A 20,333-nucleotide genomic window follows, 5' to 3' on the forward strand; every position below is an offset into this window, starting at 1 on the left:
AAAAAATACATGAAAAACAAAATGTGCATAATTCTCATTCTATTTATAATGGTATGAGAATAATTCTAAAGCGTTGTGGATACAATAAATCAATTTTGTGCATTTTATTGAGACATTGAGCCATTTCACTTTATTTCCTCCAATATTATCTCGATATATTTCGAAGTGGCTAAAATGTTGTTTTTGTATCTTTTTTAGTCGAAGTGTCTAACCAATTAATTCATAAGATATATGATGCTAGAATAGAAAACTCATCGCCAAATAAATTCACTTACCCAAATATTGAAATTCAAATAGAATTCTATAATATTTCATAAAATTAATTTTGACTATCATAAAATGCTTATGAAATATAAACAGTTGTATTATTAGATGAGATATTGAATAAGACAAATACTTTGACATTTATTTGAATGATATCTCATACGCATATCTTAATTACGTTATTCGTGTCTTTTCTCAAGGTTTTTAAAAATACAGTTATTAGTTTTGTATGTCATTCCATAAGATATAAAATATTATAAAACAAAATGTAAAATCAATAGAAGAAAATTTGTTTTGTTTCAATGAATAATATAATATTATGTTCTAGACACAACAAATTAGATTGAAACTATATCATCCTCATGACATGATTCACGCAATCATTGTTCTAAAGCTTTCAAAAAAATGACCAACGAGATGACATTCCTGAATTACGTCAAATTAAACGAGGACACAATTCTAAGATATAGTCATTTGAAGAGATTTTCAAGTATTTTTTATCACAATAATTGAGAAATACTGAAATAGTTGTTAAAAATTTATTAACCTTATAGCTATATGTTGACAATATTGATACTAAATATATAAAAATGATATCACAAATATCACAATGTTTGAAAAAGGTGCAATACTATTTATTGATTATGTTGTTGAAGAATATATAGGTTATGCATACTTTTAGTCACAAGTAAAATTCTTCACGACTAAAAGCATGTTTTCTTAAGAGTTATAGTTGATGATTGTCAAAAACTGAAAAATTATTTAACAACAAAACAAATAGTCGGAAAAATAAGATTATCAGATAAAAACAATGTAGAAAACCGAAAAAATACCGTGATAAGGAAGCAAGCTACGAGCATGTCAGATCTCAGATGAAGATTGTAAATAACATAGTAGATGTTAAAAACGATCAGATACTTGTTGAATATACCAAAATGGTTATATGCATATTATAAAAAACTACGACAAAGAGTTGTTGAGTTGTCAAATTAAACTAAGAAGCATATTGAAAAGTGTGTCAAGTGGATAAGATAACTTCTCCAATTCATATAACGTCTATGGTCATGTTTTTTTTTATTTTTTGTTGCTTGATTTGTTTCAATTGATAAATGTTATTAGCCATGTTTTAATTCATTTAAATATGATCAAAATTTCGTATATCTTCAGCAGTTTATGTTCTCACGTGCAATGCACGTGCATTTTTCTAGTTCTATATATACTTATGTTGAATAATTTTGTTTTATTCTAGATAATATTTTTTAAAATAATGTTTTGCATAACATGATTATGGTGTTAACAAATCATTAATAATATGATTTTAGCTAAATTCTATTCATAATAAAGTCAATCGATAATCTCCGGTAGTGGTAAATGAAAAATTTTAAATTTTCTGTTGTATGTTTGATATGAGTTCCAGAAAAACCCAACCGAACTACAAAATTGCTTATAAACTTCATTCAAAATCTATAACACATTTTCTAACATTAACAAAACTAAAGAAATTTGTTTGATTAAAAGAAATATGATCAATTTAAATATATGCTAAAATCATAATTGATTTTTTATGTTCATGTCCAATATTTCATCCCTTTTCTTTTCTTTTTCCCTTCATTGCTCACATTCACAATAATCTTTTACAAAGAGAAAAATTTCCCAAAATTTATTTCCCTGCTTATGTCGTTGTCTTTACCTCTGACCATGACCACCACCCTCTCCTTTTCTCCCGCAAATAATTTTTGAATATGTTTGGATGAGAAAATTTCAATCCATTTATTTAAATATAATTTCTTTATTAAACAAATTACACAACAAAAATTCTAATACATCTAAGATTTTACTTACACTATAATTATATTAATAACGATCAAATTCAAATCGTTAGAATATTAAAGTCATTTGAAATCGATTATGATATGTGTAATAGTGTAAATAAGTAACAATTGATTTGAGTTTCTTACCCGACATGAGCCTCAACCCATACCTGGGTTCGAGTGTTGAGAAAGACGAAAAAAATCACTTTCCAGATGTGAGATATTTAATGAGTGACGGTATATGATCATGGACTATGTTTTATGCTAAACTAACTACGACCTATGACTAAAAGTAGTGCATTAGTATGAGTTGAAACTCATGTTGGATCAACCTACGACCTATGATCGTTATAATTTATTATATTTAACTTATTTAACAATGAAAATAAATTTGAAACCACTGTATTTCAAATGACCCAATTCAAATGCAACATTTGTGTTACCCATTAATCCCTTCAAATTATACATATTTTTCGATTGTTAGGCCATGATTACATCTAATAAACTATAGTACATATTATAAAACAAACTTCTAGAGAACTACAAATATTATGAAAATGAATCAAAATTATCTAAAATTTTGAAGCTTCCAATGCTGACTCAGGCTGTAAAGCCATTCAAAAAATATGCATCATAGCAATTTTTTAAAAGATCCACTAGGTGTTTAGGGGGATCCAGGGCTCAGAAGAATAGTTCCTCTGTACCTATATACCTACCTATCTACTACATCAGTGTTGGAACATAGGTTGGTAAAAGAGCTTGAAAGCCTCCATGACTTCAAGATACCACATCGATTCCCTATCCGGAAATGCAGAAAGATCAACAAGTTTATGAACCTGTGAGTTGCACAACATCAGCTTTACCCAACTGGAAATCAAGATAATGCCAAGGGTTTATTTGGGTGGGGTGTGTAGAATTTAGTAGATGACTTAATAAAGGTGATGTGACTAGTTTCTAATGGAAGATGCAGTAATGGTGCATGCATGAATCAAGCTGGAGTGAAAATGAGATGTGTTTTTTTACAAATCAAAAGGTTGGAAACACGTCTTAGTTATTATCAGCTTTTAATACATTGGAAAGTCCTTGAAAATACATCTTTTGCACTAGTCTGATAAATATAGAGTATATAGGAGATACAACAGGTAGTCATTGAGTCAGATCGTTCAACAACAATTTACTTGATGAAGAACAAAGAAACTGTAGTCCTATTCCATATGATGAGATGAGAAGCACAATTTTGAAGTTCGAAACACTTTAGCAGAATCACAACTAATGTTGGTTTAAACTGAAGAAATATGATTACCATTCATATTCTAAAGCTGAAAACAAGTGAATTAGATAAGATTTTCTGCACTAAAACAGAGCATGAAAGCTCACTTCTGCATGTAGCTTGAAACAAATTCAAAGTAATAAATAATGCTAGTTACACATTTGAGAAACTCTACATGCAATCCACGGACTGAGAACATTTAATTTGGACGAAAGATAAAATGAACATGAAAGGCCTGATCATTAACAGAAAATTATTGAGTTCATCAGTTTGGCATGCGAAAATTATGGAGCTTATTAGTTTGATGAATCTATCATTATACATATGCACTATCATGGATTCGATTTCTGGTTCAATGGAGCGGAATGAGGGTCAGTACAAAACAAAAGGTTGAGGTCCGGGAGCAAGCTCTTCCAGAAGAGAGTTATTTAGTAATTGCAGCATATTTATATATCTTCGTGTTTGTAGATCATAATATTGTGTATAATATCAATACCACCTATAGTCCAAAGGCATCAAAATTTAAAGCTTTCACAAAAGTATAAATGGATTCCTCCTATACCCATCTTCCACCAGTTGTTGCTTCATTAACATACCATAAATTCTCTATAATAAACACTTAGATGTAGCAAATGTAAGAGGAACAGTATGAATTTACCAGTGAAGTCGAAAACTGGCAGCCTGCATGAGTGGGTGAGCAAAATATGCCCCCAAGGTCAAAGCTGTGATCGAAAGATACGGCAACCGCAGAAACTCTTTATAGTAGTCCTTGGGAAGCTTTTGTCGACCTTCAAGAATAGCAGCAAATGGAGTAATACTAGTTCTGCTTTTTAAAACTTCGGAAGCTTCACCATACCGAATGCCTAATCTTCGGTCTCCATTCCAAACACCGAATAAGTGGTGCGTGATCAGACCTACAGAGGCTGCTAATGCAACTGAATTCCCAATCCAGATTGTGTGAGCTATGCACCAAATTACCTGTCCAACCATCTGGGGAAAAAATTTTGAGTACATCACAGTAACTTAGGATTATTTTTGTTTCGGATTAAAAATTGTTATATAATAAAGATGAACAAAGCAGATATTATATGAAAAAAATTGCATATACCATTTCTCAGTTCAGTTAAATCCAAGTTATAATCTCTTAACGTATTCCAATACCATTTGTCATTCTGCCTATACCCATTTGTCATTCTGCCTATACCATTTGTCATTCGGCCTTTAATTTCCGACCTCAAATCTTGAAGATAAAAACTATGTTTATAAGAAAAAGCAGAGTGGGGTGGAAGAAAACAGATTGAACAAAGAAATCATGAAAATCAACCAAGGCACCGGAGAGAAGCAGCAGCAGCAGCAGCACATTGTTATGCTGCCTTTCATGGCGCAAGGCCATTTGATCCCTTTCTTAGCTCTTTCTAACAGAATCCAGCAAAGATTTGGCTTCGAAATCACCATTGCCACTACTCAACTCAATGTTCAGTACCTCAAATCCGCCATAGCCAAAAACTCGGAAGTCCCACAAACGAGACAGTCCAATATCCATCTCTTTGAACTCCCTTTCGATAGCAGCCAACATGGCCTCCCACCGAACATCGAGAACACAGAATCCTTGCCCCTTAACCAAATCATCGACCTCTGTCATGCCTCGATCTCCCTCGAAACCCCCTTTCGCAGCTTGATTTCCGATGTATCGATCAAATATGGCGGCCCTCCGCTTTGCATAATCTCCGATGTTTTCATGGGCTGGGCTACTGAAGTTGCTAGCTCTTGCGGCACGGTGAATGTAACTTTCACCACTTGTGGCGCTTATGGGACCGCCGCTTATGTATCGTTGTGGGAAAATCTTCCCCACAGATTAACCCAAAGCGATGAGTTCAATCTTCCGGGTTTCCCAGATTCTTGCCTTTTTCATCTCAGTCAGTTGCATCCCTTCTCAAGAGCTGCAGATGGAACAGATTCCTGGTCAAGATTCTTCCAACCTCAGATTAGGCTCTCTCTAAATTCTTTCGGATGGCTGTGCAACTCCGCCGAAGAAATCGAACAGCTCGGAGTAGATCTCTTCAAGAAGTACTCAAAACTCCCGGTCTGGTGCATCGGGCCACTCCTTCCACCAGCAATGCTGACTCGAAAACCAACGCGTGTGATTGGACATCAAACCGGAAGAAAACCGGGACTTTCCCCGGAGAAATGCATGGAATGGCTGGACTCAAAGCCCAAAAGCTCTGTTCTGTACATATCTTTCGGCTCTCAAAACACCATCAGCACCACACAAATGATGGCATTAGCCACTGGTTTAGAGGAAAGTAGAACACAATTCATTTGGGTCATCAGGCCACCTATTGGATTCAGCTTAGAAAGCGAGTTCGACTCGAAATGGCTGCCCAACGGGTTCGAGGAACGAATAAAGAACAGCAACCAAGGACTAATGGTAGATGGATGGGCACCCCAGTTGGAAATTCTTTGCCACCGATCAACGGCGGCTTTTTTAAGCCATTGTGGATGGAATTCAACCATGGAGAGCTTAAGCCAAGGAGTACCGATCATAGGGTGGCCACTGGCGGCGGAACAGGCCTACAACGTGAAGATGTTGGTGGAGGAAATGGAAGTCTGTGTGGAGTTAACTAGAGGAACGAAGAGCAGTTTGAACAAGGAGGATGTAATAAAAGCTATAGATACAGTAATGGGAGAAGGTATTAAAGCGGTGGATATGAAGAAAAAGGCGGCGGAAATGGGAGAGTTGATTAGATCCGCCGTTAGGGAAGACGAAATCCATGAAGGCTCCTCTGTTAAAGCAATGGATGCTTTTGTTTCTGCTCTTATCTCCAAGAACCAAGGACTTTGAACTCCAAGATTGATCAGATTAGTTAAATTTAAATTATATTTAAGAAAATTAGATTTATTTCGCACTTTTTTTTGGTTCCATTGGTAAAATCTCATGGATTTAATTGCACTTTAACTTTTTTTTTTTTGGGTTCTATGAGTATAATGTTATTGATCTTATGATAACGAAGATGGTAGACATCACGTTGAATATAGCGAATAGTAATTATACATTATATAACTTCATGAATTATACAAAATATTTTTAAAATAATATTTTGCATAACATGATTATGGTGTTAACAAATCATTAATAATATGATTTTAGCTAAATTCTATTCATAATAAAGTCAATCGATAATATCCGGAAGTAGTAAATGTAAAACTTTAAATTTTTCGCTGTATGTTCGATGTGAGTTCGAAAAAAACCCAACCGAACTACAAAATTGCTTAGGGCTTCTCCAACCATGCGCTATCATAGCGTTTATCATAGCGTGAACGCTATGATAGCGCAGGGTTTTCATTTCAATGGAGGCTGCGCCATTAATTTGGCGCAGAGGAGAATCCCAGCGCCATTTTGGCTCTGGGTTTGGGCCTTTTTTTATTTTTTTTAATGTTTTTTAATTAATATAAATATATAATAAATATTTTTAATAATAATATTATATAATTGATGGTTAAAATTAAATCTCGTTGATATAAAATATAATTCATAATAAAAATTAAAACATAAAAAAATTAATTATATTTTATATTAGAAAATTTATAAAAATATTTCTAGTTTTTTATTTTATTTTTGATATTTTTAACTCTCGTAAATATATAATTGATAAAATATCAGAAAAATCAATTGCAAAATTTTGAAATTAAAATTACAATACCCAATTGAAATACAAATACAAAGATAATACATAATTGGAATACAAATTCGAAGATAATACATAATTGAAAATTACAAAGATAACAATGTGAATAAAAACATAAAAATGACAAATAAGGTAGATGATCAATAATCTCCTAAATTAGATCCCGATCCTCCAAAATCACCAAAATATTTCCCAAATGTGTCATTTTCGTGTTGTCCATGTTCTTCATTTCTTTTTTTTTTTCAAAATTTTGGCTCGTTCATTTTGAACAATTTCGCGCATTTCAGGATCACCTACCGTGCTTAAATCCATGTACAAAACTTTATTCTCCTCTTGAAGGGTTGCTAATGCTATTTGTTGTTGTCTAGTTTCAATTTTTTTTTTGTTGATTGAGCTGCTCATTTTGCAATGCTAGGAGTTTCATCTCATAACTTTGTTGAAGTTCAGTGTATCCTTTTTGTAATACATTTATAAGATCGCGATGCCCTTCTTTCATTGTAGATATCAATTCCAACACATTGTCGTCCCTTTTTTTCTTTAGTTTAGATTTTTTAACACCAAGAGGTCGCTGGGATGAAGTGCCGCCTGCATTTTCATCACTACTTAAATTAATTGAAAACGGAGGTAATCCAGGAGAACCTGATATTGGAGTATTTGGTGTCTGGCTATCTGACTGTGACGAGTCCAAACTTGTGACATGCATTCTTGCTGGTGCGCTCATTGGATTGATGTCACTCGAGAATTTCTCCATATCTTTCATAATATACCACACATGATCATATTTGAAGCTTTTACTAAAATCAGCATCTTGCATGAACAAATCTTTTGCTCGATTTAACTGTACGAAAATATCCAACTATTATCTTATAAAAAATTAAACTTGTAATTTAATAAATAGTTGAATAAGAAATACTTACAATATCCTCTTCTGATGCGCCACTTGGGCGGAGAGTTTCAATTTGACGAATGCATCCCCTTAGTTTTCCAATTTCACGGAGTATATTTCTCATGCGACACTGCAATGATCTTTTGCTACGTACTTGTAGATTGTTTGGTTTGTTGATGTTGTAAGCTTCTTCGATACGAGTCCAAAACTGATCTTTGGATTGATTGATACCTATTATAGGATTTTGGGATATATCAAGATACATATGACATAAGACTCTATCTTCTTCGACATTGTAAGAAGCAGTTCTAGAATTTGAAGCCATTGAATTGCTTGGAATAAAGATTTGATTGGAATGAAAATTAAAGCTGTGATAATCTCATGAATCGGATATATTTTACTTATAGTAGAAAGAAGATAAGATTGTAATCTCATCCAACGGGCAATATCAGATGTAATCTCATCCAACGGTCATAATACTGATATGGTTGTAGCTAGCACAATCCAATCCAACGGCCATATTCTAGATAAGGCAATCTCATCCAACGGTCAAGATGATGATAAGATTGTAATATCATCCAACGGGCAAGATTAGATGTAATCTCATCCAACGGTCATAATACTGATGAGGTTGTAGATAACACAATCTAATTAAACGGACAGATTGTAGATAAGAAAATCTCATCCAACGGTCATATTTTTTGATAAATTATTATATAATGCGACGAAATATCCTAGATTATTAGGGGTGGGCATAAAATCCGAAAAACCGATAAAACCGACCGAACCGAATAATTCGGTTTAAATTGTTCGATTTTATCGGTTTTTCGGTCGGTTATGGATTTAAAATTTATGAAGTTCGGTTTTTCGGTTCGGTTTTCGGTTTTAATCCCCAAAAAAACCGAAAAATCGAACCGTCCATATTATTGTTAAATATAAGGTTTTTATGTATAATGTGCCATATTATTGGTAAGTACAAGACTTTTTATGTATAACGGACCTATTCAGATTTAGGAATTTAGTATCATTAACCCTCAATTTTTCAATCTGATCGTTTTCTCTTTTTTCTTACTACTCATCAGTCGACGTTTTCTCTTTTTCTGTATATATTTCTTTAATATTTACGTAAGATTATTTGTGTTTCATTCAAGCTAGTTGACACTTTGTTATCATTCTTATTACTGAATATTCCGTTGGATTCATGCATTTTCTGTGTTTACATGGTTAATTAGTTATATATTGTTATTATATTCGTATGACATGTTTGTACACAACACATGTATATATATATATATATATATATATATAAGATTAAGTCTCACAAATTAAATATTTGAAAAATACTATGATTTAGATTTTAAAGGCATAAAGTGACATATAATTTTATTTCTCAACAAATTTTAGCCAACCGTATAAACCGAACCGTATTACAAAAAAACCGAACCTAACCGTAATAAAATGGTTTGGTTTTGGACTAGAGATATTCAAAACCGAAAACCGAAAAACCGAACCGTTGTAGAGTAAAACCGGACCAAACCGACCTTTGCCCACCCCTATAGATTATCACACCACATTCTATGCTCTCACAAACTTGAAAATGAATTCTCATTTCCAATTTCACGCATCATCCTCTAGTTCATCTTCATTGTCTGATAATGAAGATGAAACACCTATTAATTGGATGGATGATTTTGAGAATTTGGATAATACACGAAATGCAATATTGAATATTGTAGCACAAGATCAACAGTTGGTTGCTACCTACATTATCCACTAAGAGCAAGAAGTCACACACGGAGGTTCAATACCAGGTCATATAGTAATTCACCGTGATCGGGAAATTGCCGACCGTAATCTGTTCAACGATTACTTTACCGATAACCCAAGATATAACGAAGCAATGTTTCGACGGAGATTTCGAATGTCTCGAAATATTTTTCTTCGTATAGTTGATGAAGTAAAGAATCATGATATTTACTTCACACAAAGAAGTGATAGTGTGGGGTGTCTCGGGCTATCGACTATTCAAAAAACAACTGCTGCTTTGCGAATTTTAGCTTATGCATTACCCGCGGATGCTACGGATGAATATATCAAAATTGGAGAGTCCACTGCAATTCAATGCATGCAACGCTTTTGTCGAGCCGTGGTGGAAGTTTTTGCTGAGCAATACTTGAGATCTCCTACTGCCGATGATGTTGCCAGGTTACTTTATATTGGTAAACAACGCGGATTCCCTGGAATGTTGGGAAGTCTTGATTGCATGCATTGGAAGTGGAAAAATTGTCCAACGGCTTGGGCGGGTCAATATGCAGGTCGTAGTGGTTCTCCAACAATAATTTTAGAAGTAGTAGCTGACTACGACCTTTGGATATGGCATGCATATTTTGGTATGCCCGGATCCAATAATGACATAAATGTTTTGGGATCGTCCAATCTATTTTTCAACATCGCACAAGGTATTGCCCCTCGAGCTCATTATACAATTGGAGGAAAAGAATATGATACAAGATATTACTTGGCTGATGGTATTTTCCTAAATGGTCAACTATTGTATAATCTATCCATGATCCACACGGTCCAAAAAAGAAATATTTTGCAATGAAACAAGAGTCATGTAGAAAAGACGTGGAGCGTGCATTTGGTGTTCTCCAATCTCGATTTGCGATTGTGGCATCTCCAGCAGGTGCTTGGAAGAAACATCATTTACATGATATAATGACATCATGTATTATAATGCACAATAATTATCGAAGATGAACGTGACCTTAACGCACCCATTGAAGATATGAGAGAAGCACCAACTCCGGATGTAGAAATGGTTGTCGATGAGAATATCAGATTTCAAGAATTTCTCGCTCGATATAAAAAGATAAAAGACAAAAATGCTCACTATGCACTACGAAATGCTTTAATTGATCATTTGTGGGAAGAATATAGTTGTTCAAATGTTTGAATTTGGATTCATATTAAGTTCTAAAAATAAATTATATGTATTAAAATTATGTCAATTTTAATAATGAAGCATTTGTATTAATTCGTATTATAAATATTAGAGTTAATATATATAAGAATCAAATAGATAAATTTAACTATTAATAAAAATAAAATTATAATTATAATACTAATGTTAACATTAATTATAATTTTATTGTTAAATTTATAAATAACTAGTAAACAAAAAGAATATTCTAGGAATGTACTTTTTAGTGTAAGATTTGAAGTAAATGTGTTGGAGATGAATGTTATATTTGGTGCAGAAACTGCACTATTTTGGTGCAATTTTATGGGTTGGAGATGGCCTTATAAACTTCATTCAAAATCTATACCACATTTTCTAACGTCAACAAAACTAAAGAAATTTGTTTGATTAAAGAAATATGATCAATTTAAATATATCATAAAATCATAATTGATTTTTTATGTTCATGTCCAATATTTCATCCCTTTTCTGCTTTTTTTTTTTTCCCTTCATTGCTCACATTCACAATAATCTTTCACAAAGAGAAAAATTTCCCAAAATTTATTTCCCTGCTTATTCCATTGTCTTTACCTCTGACCATGACCACCACCCTCTCTCCTTGTTCTCCCGCCAATAGTTTTTGAATGTGTTTGGATGAGAAAATTTCAAATCCATTTATAATTTCTTTATTAAATAACTTACACAACAGATATTCAAATACATCTAAAATTTTACTTACACTCAAATCGTTAGAATATTAAAATCATTTGAAATCAATTATGATATGTGTAATAGTGTAAATAAGTAACAATTTATTTGAGTTTCTTACCCGACATGAGCCTCAACCCATACCTAGGTTCGAGTGTTGGGATAGTAAAAAAAAAAAAAACACTTTCCAGATATGAGATATTTAATTAGTGACGGTGCATAAATACGAACTATGTTTCATGTTGAACCAACTACGGCCTATGACTAATAGTATTGCATTAGAATGAGTTGAAACTCATGTTGGGTCAGCCTACGACCTATGATCGTTACAGTTTATTGCATTAACTTATTTAACAATGAAAATAAATTTGAAACCACTGAATTTCAACTTATTCAATTCAAATGCAACATTGTGTTACCCATCAATCCCTTCAATTTATACATATTTTTCGATGGTTAGGCCATGATTACATCTAATTAACTATAGTACATATTATAAAACAAACTTCTAGAGAACTACAAATATTATGAAAATTAATCAAAATTATCTAAAATTTTGAAGCTTCCGATGCTGACTCAGGCTGTAAAGCCATTCAAAAAATATGCATCATAGCGATTTTTAAAAAGATCCACTAGGTGTTTAGGGGGATCCAGGGCTCAGAAGAATAGTTCCTCTGTACCTATATACCTACCTATCTACTACATCAGTGTTGGAGCATAGGTTGGTAAAAGAGCTTGAAAGCCTCCATGACTTCAAGATACCACATCGATTCCCTATCCGGAAATGCAGAAAGATCAACAAGTTTATGAACCTGTGAGTTGCACAACATCAGCTTTACCCAACTGGAAATCAAGATAATGCCAAGGGTTTATTTGGGTGGGGTGTGTAGAATTTAGTAGATGACTTAATAAAGGTGATGTGACTAGTTTCTAATGGAAGATGCAGTAATGGTGCATGCATGAATCAAGCTGGAGTGAAAATGAGATGTGTTTTTTTACAAATCAAAAGGTTGGAAACACGTCTTAGTTATTATCAGCTTTTAATACATTGGAAAGTCCTTGAAAATACATCTTTTGCACTAGTCTGATAAATATAGAGTATATAGGAGATACAACAGGTAGTCATTGAGTCAGATCGTTCAACAACAATTTACTTGATGAAGAACAAAGAAACTGTAGTCCTATTCCATATGATGAGATGAGAAGCACAATTTTGAAGTTCGAAACACTTTAGCAGAATCACAACTAATGTTGGTTTAAACTGAAGAAATATGATTACCATTCATATTCTAAAGCTGAAAACAAGTGAATTAGATAAGATTTTCTGCACTAAAACAGAGCATGAAAGCTCACTTCTGCATGTAGCTTGAAACAAATTCAAAGTAATAAATAATGCTAGTTACACATTTGAGAAACTCTACATGCAATCCACGGACTGAGAACATTTAATTTGGACGAAAGATAAAATGAACATGAAAGGCCTGATCATTAACAGAAAATTATTGAGTTCATCAGTTTGGCATGCGAAAATTATGGAGCTTATTAGTTTGATGAATCTATCATTATACATATGCACTATCATGGATTCGATTTCTGGTTCAATGGAGCGGAATGAGGGTCAGTACAAAACAAAAGGTTGAGGTCCGGGAGCAAGCTCTTCCAGAAGAGAGTTATTTAGTAATTGCAGCATATTTATATATCTTCGTGTTTGTAGATCATAATATTGTGTATAATATCAATACCACCTATAGTCCAAAGGCATCAAAATTTAAAGCTTTCACAAAAGTATAAATGGATTCCTTCTATACCCATCTTCCACCAGTTGTTGCTTCATTAACATACCATAAATTCTCTATAATAAACACTTAGATGTAGCAAATGTAAGAGGAACAGTATGAATTTACCAGTGAAGTCGAAAACTGGCAGCCTGCATGAGTGGGTGAGCAAAATATGCCCCCAAGGTCAAAGCTGTGATCGAAAGATACGGCAACCGCAGAAACTCTTTATAGTAGTCCTTGGGAAGCTTTTGTCGACCTTCAAGAATAGCAGCAAATGGAGTAATACTAGTTCTGCTTTTTAAAACTTCGGAAGCTTCACCATACCGAATGCCTAATCTTCGGTCTCCATTCCAAACACCGAATAAGTGGTGCGTGATCAGACCTACAGAGGCTGCTAATGCAACTGAATTCCCAATCCAGATTGTGTGAGCTATGCACCAAATTACCTGTCCAACCATCTGGGGAAAAAATTTTGAGTACATCACAGTAACTTAGGATTATTTTTGTTTCGGATTAAAAATTGTTATATAATAAAGATGAACAAAGCAGATATTATATGAAAAAAATTGCATATACCATTTCTCAGTTCAGTTAAATCCAAGTTATAATCTCTTAACGTATTCCAATACCATTTGTCATTCTGCCTATACCCATTTGTCATTCTGCCTATACCATTTGTCATTCGGCCTTTAATTTCCGACCTCAAATCTTGAAGATAAAAACTATGTTTATAAGAAAAAGCAGAGTGGGGTGGAAGAAAACAGATTGAACAAAGAAATCATGAAAATCAACCAAGGCACCGGAGAGAAGCAGCAGCAGCAGCAGCACATTGTTATGCTGCCTTTCATGGCGCAAGGCCATTTGATCCCTTTCTTAGCTCTTTCTAACAGAATCCAGCAAAGATTTGGCTTCGAAATCACCATTGCCACTACTCAACTCAATGTTCAGTACCTCAAATCCGCCATAGCCAAAAACTCGGAAGTCCCACAAACGAGACAGTCCAATATCCATCTCTTTGAACTCCCTTTCGATAGCAGCCAACATGGCCTCCCACCGAACATCGAGAACACAGAATCCTTGCCCCTTAACCAAATCATCGACCTCTGTCATGCCTCGATCTCCCTCGAAACCCCCTTTCGCAGCTTGATTTCCGATGTATCGATCAAATATGGCGGCCCTCCGCTTTGCATAATCTCCGATGTTTTCATGGGCTGGGCTACTGAAGTTGCTAGCTCTTGCGGCACGGTGAATGTAACTTTCACCACTTGTGGCGCTTATGGGACCGCCGCTTATGTATCGTTGTGGGAAAATCTTCCCCACAGATTAACCCAAAGCGATGAGTTCAATCTTCCGGGTTTCCCAGATTCTTGCCTTTTTCATCTCAGTCAGTTGCATCCCTTCTCAAGAGCTGCAGATGGAACAGATTCCTGGTCAAGATTCTTCCAACCTCAGATTAGGCTCTCTCTAAATTCTTTCGGATGGCTGTGCAACTCCGCCGAAGAAATCGAACAGCTCGGAGTAGATCTCTTCAAGAAGTACTCAAAACTCCCGGTCTGGTGCATCGGGCCACTCCTTCCACCAGCAATGCTGACTCGAAAACCAACGCGTGTGATTGGACATCAAACCGGAAGAAAACCGGGACTTTCCCCGGAGAAATGCATGGAATGGCTGGACTCAAAGCCCAAAAGCTCTGTTCTGTACATATCTTTCGGCTCTCAAAACACCATCAGCACCACACAAATGATGGCATTAGCCACTGGTTTAGAGGAAAGTAGAACACAATTCATTTGGGTCATCAGGCCACCTATTGGATTCAGCTTAGAAAGCGAGTTCGACTCGAAATGGCTGCCCAACGGGTTCGAGGAACGAATAAAGAACAGCAACCAAGGACTAATGGTAGATGGATGGGCACCCCAGTTGGAAATTCTTTGCCACCGATCAACGGCGGCTTTTTTAAGCCATTGTGGATGGAATTCAACCATGGAGAGCTTAAGCCAAGGAGTACCGATCATCGGGTGGCCACTGGCGGCGGAACAGGCCTACAACGTGAAGATGTTGGTGGAGGAAATGGAAGTCTGTGTGGAGTTAACTAGAGGAACCAAGAGCAGTTTGAGCAAGGAGGATGTAATAAAAGCTATAGATACTGTAATGGGAGAAGGTATTAAAGCGGTGGATATGAATAAAAAGGCGGCGGAAATGGGAGAGTTGATTAGATCCGCCGTTAGGGAAGACGGAATCCACGAAGGCTCCTCTGTTAAAGCAATGGATGCTTTTGTTTCTGCTCTTATCTCCAAGAACCAAGGACTTTGAACTCCAAGATTGATCAGATTAGTTAAATTTAAATTATATTTAAGAAAATTAGATTTTATTTTGCACTTTTTTTTGGTTCCATTGGTAAAATCTTATGGATCTAATTGCACTTTTACTTTGTTTTTTTTGGGTTCCATTGGTATAGTGTTTGAATCATTGGAACGAAGATTAATGACATGACAACGTTTAATATTGCGAATAGTAACTATTCAATATATTTTTGGATTAATTTGATTCTAATCATATTTTTGTTGTATTATTATGTTATATTATCGTCATTATTATTATCTATACATATATTTAGGAGTAAAAAAATTGGTAGGAAAATTGACAAAGAACTATGTTAATTGTTTAATTGATACATTATCCAATTAAAAGTTAATTTTATTCTTAGCTTAAATTGCTTTTAAGTCTACTTATTGTCATTAAATTTAATTAGGTGCATATTTTTATTTTCAAGATTTGATATATTTATTTAAAAATCAAATTTTAATAAATAATTGTCATACTCATTGTATTAAAAAAATTAACTAATAAATCTAATCTAATACTATTATAAATATATGAGTTATGAGTTTAAATTGTGAGTTTATTATTTTACTATTTTATTTGTTTTACAATTTATCATTTTAATGAGGTTCTTTAAGTCATTTTCTATGTTGATTTAATATAGTCATTAATAATGTACTAAACTCAAACAAGATAATTATTATTTTGAGTTTATTATTTTATCATTTTATTTGTTTTACAATTTATTATATTCATGAGGTTGTTTAAGTCATTTTCTATGTTGGTTTAATATAGTCATTAATAGTGTACTTAACTCAAACAAGATAATTATTATTTTGATTTTATTTTCAAATTTAATTTAATTAATTATTATTTTGATTTTACTTTCAAATTTAATTTAATTACTTAATTTTATACATTTCCGTCAAACTCATTGAAAATCCTTACCATAATGTTACACATTTAAAAAAATTGTTAATATTACTAACATATATTATTACTATTATAAATATATGACTTGATTTTACTTTCAAATTTAATTTAATTAATTTTATACATTTCCGTCAAAAATCCTTATCATAATGTTATACATTTAAAAAATTTGCTAAAAGTACCAACATATATTACTATTATAAATAATAAAAATAAATAATATTATAAATATATGATTTTATTTTTAACTTACTATTTTATCATTTTGTTTGTTTATAATTTTTCATGTTCATGAGGTTCTTTAAATTATTTCTATGTTAGTTTAATATGATTATTAATAGAGTGCTTAACTCAATCAAGCTATTTATTATTATAATTTTAATTTTACTTTTAAATTTAAAATTAATTACTTTAATATATTTTACATTGACATTAAATTCATAGAAAATCACTAAATAAAAATTAATATTACAAACATTAAGGTAATAATGAGAAGACGAATGGAGATGAGTGTGATTGAATAAAATAAATTATTAATAAATATTAAGGTCATATAAAACATTTTTTTCCCATTTAGAATATAGATATTTTTAGACTACTTATGTATCAGAAGAGATACGTGATTATGAGAAAATGTTGTATGTAAGTGATTTAAATGTAAACATTTAAGCTATTTAGTTAATTTTCGATATATGATGCTAAATAAATATTATAAAATAATATTTTATCTATTAATCTATCAAATATATGAATTACTTTTGTGAGCTTACTATTTTACTATTTTTTGTTTTACAATTTGTCATGTTAATGATGTTATTTAAATCTTTTTTATGTTAGTTTAATAGGATCATTAATAGTGTACTTAACTCAATCGAACTAATTATTATTTTAATTTACTTTTAAATTTAATTTTAGTTACTTAAATTTATACATTGCTGTCAAATTCATGGAAAATCTCGACCATATTAATGATTGGTAATAATGGGAAGACGAAAGAAGGTGAGTCAGATTGAATAAAAATAAATTCTTAATAAATATTAAGGTCATATAAAACTTCTTTCTCCCATTTAGATAAATATATTTTCAGACTCTGTATGTGTCAATAGAGATACGTGATTGAGAGAAATTATTTAATGTAAGTGATTTCAAACACTGTTTTTAAGCTATTTAGTCGATTTTTTTATAAATGCTGCTAAATAAATATTATTAAATAATATGATCCATTTGATCATTTTGTGTTCTTGCAATGAGAGGAGTTTTTTACCCTAGCGTTAACATATTTTATTGTTATATGTCATTTGTATTGATCATGTTGTGTTTGGATTGTTTATGTGATTTGTTTGTTTGCCGAAAAAAATAGAAAACAAAACACATATCCCACGAAAATGGTTATTTTTCAATTTTTTATTGTTGAGATATTTTGTTAATTTTTAAACACATAATGCATGTTTTCTGTTGCTTAGATTACTTAGTTTGAAGTGACTTAGAAAATATTAAAAATACCGAAATATTTTTTTTGTTTTTACCTTATGTATCAGAATATCAAGAGATAATATTTTTTTATTTATTGAGACAAATGTTTTTCCAGAATCCTCTATAAATCAATATTTAAAATTTTTTACGACATTATTGTATTCTCTATTCAAAATTTTTGTATTTAGATTGATAGAAAGTATTTGAATTTGAGTTTATGTGCTTGCTTATATTATTTTTGTAGTAATATTTATTGTGAAAATAATAGGTGGACTAAAAAAATTCGGTACGTTTAGGAGTCCTCTTGTGGACGATAAACATGGATAAATTGTTAAAAGATATAATATCCAGTAAATTTTTTGCATGCAGTTTTTTGTTCTAATTCAATGATTATGCATGATTCTAAATTTTAATTATATCACCAGTTAACGCATGATTTGTTGTTGCTAGATATATTTTCTCAACGGTCTAATATTTTTCTTTGGTTTAAGAAAAATTGTGTGACTTTATATTATATTATATTTTTACGACTATTTTTCTTAATGGTTTTATTGAAGGATTTTTTCATGATGATTTCGAGGCACCATTTTTTTCTTTGTGTGTTTTTTTTTATAAGATGTGGAATATCTATGAAATAATGACGTTAATAAGGCGCCTTCTCTTTATTTGAAAAAAATATTAAAAATTTATACAAATTGTGAATAATATGAGTTAGTATTTAATTTGAGAGTGATTTGTGCTTTTTGTTGCTCGTATATTCTTCCATTTATGTGTTATTGTACTAAATAAATTATTTTAAACTTTGAGTAATCATTTTTCTCTTATCGAGTTTGTTTGTGTTATGATTTTTTTATTCATTTTGGTTAATATTGTTGGCGGTAATTGCTTTTTCTGATATTATATGATGTGCCTTGTTTTTTATATGAAAATAAGTATGAGAGTACACCAATCAAGCCATGTATTTTGGGTCTTCTGTTCTACGAAGAGGATAATAGATGGCTTCTGTGAAATATATAATTTATTGGTTCTTCATACATATAGTCTACGAAATGCGTCAAATTTGAACAAAAAAGTTAAGACAAATATAGTGGATGAAAAAAGACATGTTAAATAAAAAATAATGTTGCGTATTAATATGTCATAATTTCTGTATGATATAATTCAAGCACATTTTTTATAGATATTTGAAATTAGGTCTAACTAAGCAACATGAAACATATACATATATATTAAATCGTATTTAAAGCAAAATGTTAAGATCAAGAATGATTCAGATTTAAATTTCAATGAAGCACAATGAAGAAGAAATTGAAGAATTGTATGTGTACGTTAAGTGTTATATAGTGATTATGGTTCTACTTCATGGTTTGCGACATATGGATTCTATATAAAATGCCAATATTTCTAAAAATATAAAATAGTTTTTCAAAAAGAAAAAATTCTTCAGTCAGAAAAAATACATGAAAAACAAAATGTGCATAATTCTCATTCTATTTATAATGGTATGAGAATAATTCTAAAGCGTTGTGGATACAATAAATCAATTTTGTGCATTTTATTGAGACATTGAGCCATTTCACTTTATTTCCTCCAATATTATCTCGATATATTTCGAAGTGGCTAAAATGTTGTTTTTGTATCTTTTTTAGTCGAAGTGTCTAACCAATTAATTCATAAGATATATGATGCTAGAATAGAAAACTCATCGCCAAATAAATTCACTTACCCAAATATTGAAATTCAAATAGAATTCTATAATATTTCATAAAATTAATTTTGACTATCATAAAATGCTTATGAAATATAAACAGTTGTATTATTAGATGAGATATTGAATAAGACAAATACTTTGACATTTATTTGAATGATATCTCATACGCATATCTTAATTACGTTATTCGTGTCTTTTCTCAAGGTTTTTAAAAATACAGTTATTAGTTTTGTATGTCATTCCATAAGATATAAAATATTATAAAACAAAATGTAAAATCAATAGAAGAAAATTTGTTTTGTTTCAATGAATAATATAATATTATGTTCTAGACACAACAAATTAGATTGAAACTATATCATCCTCATGACATGATTCACGCAATCATTGTTCTAAAGCTTTCAAAAAAATGACGAACGAGATGACATTCCTGAATTACGTCAAATTAAACGAGGACACAATTCTAAGATATAGTCATTTGAAGAGATTTTCAAGTATTTTTTATCACAATAATTGAGAAATACTGAAATAG

The 20,333-nt window shown here is 31.9% G+C and overlaps 3 protein-coding genes and 1 pseudogene across 3 annotated transcripts; 3 read left to right on the top strand and 1 right to left on the bottom strand.

Annotated features, from left to right (window-relative positions):
- Positions 1 to 3,951: 3,951 nt before the first annotated feature.
- Positions 3,952 to 6,203, top strand: LOC142547547 (UDP-glycosyltransferase 92A1-like). The gene has a single exon (XM_075655900.1). It carries the CDS (start codon positions 4,658 to 4,660, stop codon positions 6,185 to 6,187), a length of 1,530 nt encoding a protein of 509 aa, XP_075512015.1. The 5' UTR covers positions 3,952 to 4,657; the 3' UTR covers positions 6,188 to 6,203.
- Positions 6,204 to 7,401: 1,198 nt separating this feature from the next.
- LOC142544403 (glutathione S-transferase T3-like) lies at positions 7,402 to 8,242 on the bottom strand. The gene is made up of 2 exons (XM_075651456.1): positions 7,949 to 8,242; positions 7,402 to 7,869 (listed from the first exon to the last, which is right to left on the bottom strand). The coding sequence occupies exons 1-2, from the start codon at positions 8,240 to 8,242 to the stop codon at positions 7,402 to 7,404; spliced, it is 762 nt and encodes a 253-aa protein (XP_075507571.1).
- Positions 8,243 to 9,514: 1,272 nt separating this feature from the next.
- LOC142544404 (uncharacterized) lies at positions 9,515 to 10,873 on the top strand (annotated as a pseudogene).
- A 2,584-nt stretch (positions 10,874 to 13,457) lies between these two features.
- LOC142547548 (UDP-glycosyltransferase 92A1-like) lies at positions 13,458 to 15,794 on the top strand. The gene has a single exon (XM_075655901.1). It carries the CDS (start codon positions 14,146 to 14,148, stop codon positions 15,673 to 15,675), a length of 1,530 nt encoding a protein of 509 aa, XP_075512016.1. The 5' UTR covers positions 13,458 to 14,145; the 3' UTR covers positions 15,676 to 15,794.
- Positions 15,795 to 20,333: the final 4,539 nt, after the last annotated feature.

This window comes from Primulina tabacum, chromosome 5 (assembly GCF_025594145.1).
Source record: "Primulina tabacum isolate GXHZ01 chromosome 5, ASM2559414v2, whole genome shotgun sequence".
NCBI lineage: Eukaryota > Viridiplantae > Streptophyta > Magnoliopsida > Lamiales > Gesneriaceae > Primulina > Primulina tabacum.